Source organism: Oryx dammah, unplaced genomic scaffold, assembly GCF_014754425.2.
Source record: "Oryx dammah isolate SB20612 unplaced genomic scaffold, SCBI_Odam_1.1 HiC_scaffold_27, whole genome shotgun sequence".
In the NCBI taxonomy this organism is placed as follows: domain Eukaryota; kingdom Metazoa; phylum Chordata; class Mammalia; order Artiodactyla; family Bovidae; genus Oryx; species Oryx dammah.
Genome location: NW_024070211.1, coordinates 28,184,008 through 28,190,619, shown reverse-complemented (window position 1 = coordinate 28,190,619; position 6,612 = coordinate 28,184,008). Strand labels below are relative to the sequence as shown.

The 6,612-nt window shown below is 50.2% G+C and overlaps 1 protein-coding gene across 1 annotated transcript; it reads left to right on the top strand.

Annotated features, from left to right (window-relative positions):
* The first annotated feature begins 37 nt into the window (after positions 1 to 37).
* Positions 38 to 3,472, top strand: INHA (inhibin subunit alpha). Its single transcript, XM_040228248.1, has 2 exons — positions 38 to 633; positions 2,499 to 3,472. The coding sequence occupies exons 1-2, from the start codon at positions 372 to 374 to the stop codon at positions 3,317 to 3,319; spliced, it is 1,083 nt and encodes a 360-aa protein (XP_040084182.1). The 5' UTR covers positions 38 to 371; the 3' UTR covers positions 3,320 to 3,472.
* Positions 3,473 to 6,612: the final 3,140 nt, after the last annotated feature.

Below are 6,612 nucleotides of genomic sequence, written 5' to 3'. Positions count from 1 at the left end.
GCTCCTGTCCCATCTGGTGTCACCTCTGTGCTGGGTTGTGACTCTGTGTGTGTGGAGGGCGAGGGGTTGTATGTGTGGTTTAGGTCACTTGGGGTGAAAGCCCTCTCCAGCCCCTCCCCCACATTCCTGGCGGGAGTGGGAGATAAGGCTCAGGGCCACAGACATCTGCGTCAGAGATAGGAGGTCTCAATGCCATGGGCAGGGGCAACTCGACTGCGGGGCGTGGGAAGGGCTGGGGAAGACTGGGGTGAGAAGGGTAGAAGAGGGCGGTGGTGGGATGGGGAGGGTGGAGTGGAGAGGCCCTGGGCAGACCCTGGCAGAAGGGGCACAGGGCAGGGTGCGGGTTCCCGGTGGGCAGGGCCAGGTGAGGTATGTGGCTTCAGCTGCTCGTCTTCCTGCTGGCCCCTCAGGGCGAGCATGGCTGTCATGGGCCAGAGCTGGACCGGGAACTTGTCCTGGCCAAGGTGAGGGCCCTGTTCCTGGATGCCTTGGGGCCCCCGCCGGTGACTGGGGAAGGTGGAGATCCTGGAGTCAGGCGTCTGCCTCGAAGGCATGCCGTGGGGGGCTTCATGCGCATGGGCTCTGAGCCCGAGGACCAAGATGTCTCCCAGGCCATCCTTTTTCCGGCTGCAGGTAATGAGGGTGGGGTACTGGCGCCTTGACTCTGACAAAGAGTGTGGTGTAGCCTGGATTCGGGAGCTAGGCAGGTCTGGGGTTGAATCCCAGACCTGACACTCAACTGACTTTGCAACAGTGGGCCAGTTACTAAACTTTCCTGAGCCTCTTGTCTCCTCATCTGTGAAAAGCGCCATAATGCCTACCTTTCAGGACTGAGTGAGATGGTGTATCCAGAGTGCCCGGTTCATAGGAGCCATTTGCAAGATAGCCATCTGGGAGGCCAAGGGTGTTTAGGGACAGAGATATCTGGGCATGTGCCCCTTCCTGCCATCTTTCCTCCTCCCTTTGCTTTTTTGCTCCCTGCTCCAAACATTGTTTCTTTAGCCTCAGACAGCTGAGACTTGAGAAGATATCAAGGATGCGGGAGAACAGTTAGTTGGGAAACTAACCTACCTTCTCTTGAATTCTCTTCTCATCTCCCCAGTCAGTTGCACTGACTCAGTGAGTAAAGTCCTCCTCTGGCTGGACCTTTTTGTAACCTGGCTCACTCTTCCCTCAGAGAGTATGCTCTGGCTCCGGGTGCTTCGGGCCCTAAGCAGCACAGTGAGTGTGGCTTTAGGATCAGGCAGAATCCCAGCCTGGACACTTAGTTTAATGTCTTTTCATCTTTCTAACCTTCAGTTTGCCCTGGTGGCTCAGATGGTTAAACATTTGTCTGCAGTGTGGGAGACCCAGGTTTGATCCTTGGGTTGGGAAGATCCCCTGCAGAAGGGAATAGGAACCCACTCCAGTATTCTTGCCTGGAGAATCCCATGGACAGAAGAGCCTGGTAGATGGGGTCACAAAGAGTCAGACATGACTGAGCGACTAACACTTCTCATCTGCAAAATGGATCAGTTGTTGTGAGGTTTATGAGATGTTCCACATAACAGTACAGCCCCAATTGCTAGTTCTTTAACTTGTGCTGTTCGTGACTGTTTGATGCAGTTTATATACTTGTCAGGGTAAGGATGCCAACTGCATTTTCTTAGAAAGCACTGTCCTTGATTCTGAGCTGAATCCTTTCTCCTCCTCCCCACCCCCTGCCTCCTCCTTCTTCTTGGTGTTAACCTTTTTAAAGTGGAATTATTTTAAAGAATTTCTCATGCAGTATTTCTGACATGAGTAATATAACAAATGTCTGTGTACAGCATTCAAGGTACCATTTCATAGTATCACATAAAAATTTAAATAGAAACTAACAATTCTAAGCAATGGTGAAGGGAGAGAGTGCAGGGCATCTTACACATCACTGATGGGAATATTAATTGGTAAAACCACTTCAGAGAGAAGTTGGCAGTGGCTGGCATTTTTGAAGTCTTTTAATGCTGAAGTAACACATGGGGATTTTCCTAAAGGAAATCAGTCCTGAATATTCATTGGAAGGACAGATGCTGAAGCTGAAACTCCAATACTTTGGCTACCTGATGCAAAGAGCTGACTCATTTGAAAAGATCCTGATGCTGGGAAAGACTGAAGGCGGGAGGAGAAGGGGATGACAGAGAATGAGATGGTTGGATGGCATCACTGATCCAATGGACATGAGTTTGAGTAAACTCCAGAAGTTGGTGATGGACAGGGAGGCATGGTGTGCTGCAGTCCATGGGGTCATAAACAGTCGGACACGAATGAGCGACTGAACGACTGAACTGAAGGGAACTGAACACATGGCGGGCCTCTGTCAGTTCCCCGAAGATTGGGGAGGGTCCTGGCCTCTGGCAGAGTACTTCGCGTGGCGCCTAGCAGGCTCATGAGTGGCAGCCAGATCCCTCCTGCTGAGGGAGAGGGTCCCAGGTTTTGCCGGTGGGGGCTGCCCTTTCCCTTCCCTCTGCCCTCTGCAGATGCCAGCTGTGGGGATGAGCCAGATGCTGGAGAGGCTGAGGAGGGCCTCTTCACGTATGTGTTCCGGCCATCCCAGCACACACGCAGCCGCCAGGTGACTTCGGCCCAGCTGTGGTTCCACACGGGACTGGAGAGACAGGAGACCACTGCCACCAATAGCTCTGAGCCCCTGCTCGGCCTGCTGGTACTGACATCCGGGGGTCCCACGCCTGTGCCCATGTCGCTGGGCCAGGCACCCCCTCGCTGGGCTGTCCTGCACCTGGCCACCTCCGCATTCCCTCTGCTGACCCATCCTCTCCTGGCGCTCCTGCTGCGTTGTCCTCTCTGTTCCTGCTCCGCCCGGCCTGAAGCCACCCCCTTCCTGGTGGCCCACACACGGGCCAAGCCGCCCAGTGGAGGGGAGAGGGCCCGGCGCTCCACGCCCCCGCTGCCCTGGCCTTGGTCTCCTGCTGCGCTGCACCTGCTGCAGAGGCCTCCAGAGGAGCCCGCCGCCCATGCCGATTGCCACAGAGCCGCCCTCAATATCTCTTTCCAGGAGCTGGGCTGGGACCGGTGGATCGTGCACCCTCCCAGTTTCATCTTCCACTACTGTCACGGGGGGTGTGGGCTGCCCACCCCACAGGACCTGCCCCTGCCGGTCCCCGGGGTGCCCCCTACCCCTGTCCAGCCCCTCTCTCTAGTGCCAGGGGCCCAGGCCTGTTGCGCTGCCCTCCCAGGGACCATGAGGCCCCTACGTGTCCGCACCACCTCGGATGGAGGTTACTCTTTTAAGTATGAGATGGTGCCCAACCTTCTCACCCAGCACTGTGCTTGCATCTGAGGGAATCCCACTGATGCCCGAGCCCCGATGGTCACCAGCCTGGAGGAAGGGCAGGCTGCCCGCTCCCTTCCTCCTCTCTGCCCAGAGGCTCCCCTCTCCCCATTCCTGCCCGTTTCATGAGGAACGTGACAATAAATGACATAGTGCATATGACTTGGCGTGTCTTCTCAAGCTTCTCTGATAAGTGTTTTTGTCAGGGTGAGGTCTAGGCCCTGGGAGCATGGGATTGTGGGGTCTCAGGTCACAGCCTCACTTGATATAGGAGATGGGGGTTTGCCAGTGGTAATTGGATGTGTATCTGGTGAGAAGTTACCATGCTTGGGGAGGACAAATAGGTGCTGTCAGCTCAGGAAAGCGACTCTGGAGCCAGAACTGGCCCTTGTACAAGTTGGCCCTGATGTGTCGACTGGGTGGTCTGCCATGCACACATCATAGTGCCTACGCCCAAGTGTCATAACCACCCCTACTCTGCCCTAGCTGATGGACACCTAGCTCAAGGTCAGGTGATTTATAGAATGGCCAGAGATCACGGCTTTGGGGGCCCCACTGAGGCAGATGTTCAGAGCTATCCAGGTGTTTCCTGTGCCAGGGATGTGGGTGACATCCCCCAGGGATGCTGGGGACACTTTACTGAGGGGTACAGGGTTCTCTACTAGGCCAGTTAGCAGATCAGTGTTGCTAGGGAAGTGTCACATATCTGAGACAGACAGAAGTGAGTGGCACAGAGTAACTTTCACAAAGCTAAGGGTATTCTTTTTAAATGACTGCCCTGTATTCTAAAGTTATCCTTCATGTGTGTGTGTCAAAGTGTCATTTCTTTTATGATATTATGGTGATGGTAGATAGCAGTGGTTTTTTTTTTTTATGTGTTTGTTTTCAGATTTTTACTTAACAAAATTAAAACTTTGCAATTCGAATTTGTATCCTAAGATTTTTCTTTGTAGTTTTACTGCTGAAATCTGTGAAATCCTAAAGTTTGGGAGTCACTGATCTAGGCCTCCCTTTCCAGAGTCTCCAAGGCCTTTGATTCCACTAGCTTAGCAAGTGAGGAAGAAATGTCCACCCCTACCTAAGAGGGGCCAATAGTGACTAAGAAAATCTGTGTCCACTTCTGGCCATGAGACCAAGAGCAGGACACTTCAGAGATTTTCCCTGTTCCCAGTGGTAATCATTAGAGACACTGAATAATCTTCATTCAGAGTCCATTTGAACAGAAAATTAAACTCAAACTGGCTTAGACCAAAGAAATAAAATTTAAAAAACCCAGCAGCCTATGACAAGTCCACAAGCACAGCTGACTAAATTACAGCTCGATTTGGGGCTCAAAGATGCCCCCAGGATTCAGCTATAGGCTCCAAATCCCCGGGGTGGGCTCCATCTCAGGTCCATGGCAGTCTGGGGCAGACCCAGATGTGCGAGTGACACCACCTGGTCTCGCAGGAGCGAGTCTGCTTACAGAAGTCCCGGGTTGGGTCTTGGTGGCCTGACTGTCTTGATTAGGGTCATGTGCTCCTCCAGGAAGAGCAAGAACAGAACAAGTTAACGATTCAGAGCATGCGGCCCACCCCTGGAGTCCAGAGCCTGAAGCATGAGGTGAAGTTATTCCCTGCTTCCCCTCAGCAGAGTGCAGTTACCACACAAGGCGGAGGGGGTAGATGCTGAGACAAAGCACTGTTGGTTTTCCTTCCCACTTCTCAAATCTAGCCCTTTCCCTCTCTCTACATGAACACCGTTTTGCCATTTAAGGGGCAGTTCTTTTTTTTTTAATTGAAGTATAAGTGATTTACAGTATTGTGTTAGTTCCAGGCGTACAGCAAAATGATTCAGTTATATATGTATTATATTTTTTTCAGATAATTTTTCATTATAGGTTATTTCAAGGTATTGAATATAGCTCCCTGTGTTATGTAGTAAATCCTTATTGCTTATCTAATTTATGTATATAGTAGTTTATATCTGTTAATCCCATACTCCTAATTTATCTCCTGCTTTTCCCTCTGGTAACCATAAGTTTGTTTTCTGTGTCCATAAGTCTGTGTCTGCTTTGTATGTAGATTAATTTGCACTATTTTTTTTTTAATATTTCACATATAAGTGATATAATATTCATTTTTCTCTGACTTACTTTATTTAGTATGATATTCTCTAAGTCCAACCATGTTGCAGCAAATGGCATATTTCATTCTTTTTTATCACTAATACTCCATTTTATATATTTATATATACACACTACATCTTAAGGGCTTCCCAGGTGGTTCAGTGGTAGAAGAACCTGCCAGCTAATGCAGGAGATGAAAGAGACTCGGGTTCAATCCTTATTTCCTGGAGGAGGGCATGACAGCCTGCTCCAGTATTCTTGCTGGAGAATCCCATGGACAAAGGAGCCTGGCAGGCTACAGTCCATGGGATCACAAAGAGTCAGACATGAATGAAGCAACTTAGCACACGATACATCTTAAACCAATCCCCTGTTGCTGGGCACTTGGGTTGTTTCCATGTCTTGGTTATTGTAAATAGTGCTGCTATGAACATTGGGTAGATGTATCTTTTAGAATAGGGGCTTCCCTAGTGGCTCAGATGGTAAAGCATCTGCCTGCAACCTTTTGGAATTAGAGTTTTTGTCTTTTCTGGACATATGCACAGGAGTGAGATTGCTGGACCATATGATAACTCTATTTTTAGTTTTAAAAGGACCGCCCATAGCATTTTCCACAGTGGCTGCACCAGTTACATTCTAAAGGGCCATTCTTGATTGGGCAGCTCAGCAGCCTCCTTACTCTAAGCAGTCACTCTCTACCTTTCCAGGCCATGTCCCACCTGGTGCCCAGGGGTAACTTCTTTGATGATTTTATCCCTTAGGTGACTTAAAAACTTGTCTATACAAAGTTTAACCTGCTTCGTGTGGTGTAATAGCCCTTTCCAGTAGATCTTATACCTGTTACTGCAGCCTTGGAGTGACACAGCCATGAGCTAAGGGATGCCAGCAGGTGCCACAGGTTGGGAGAAGCTGAGAATAAATTCTCTCCCGAAGCCTCCGAGAGAGGCTGTGATGTGTTACTTTACCTGGCAAAGTGGCCTTGCAGATGTGATTAAGGCTACTACAGACCCTAAGATGGGGGAGATAACTGTGGATTATCCTGTGAGTCCAGTCTAATCACACGAGTCCTTAAAAACAGAGACTCGTTTCTGGCTGTTATCAGAGAGATATGATGACAGGATAGAGTCAGAGAGATGCAACGTTGCTAGCTTTTAAGGTAGAAGAAGGGGGCCAAACGTCAAGGAGCAGAAATAGC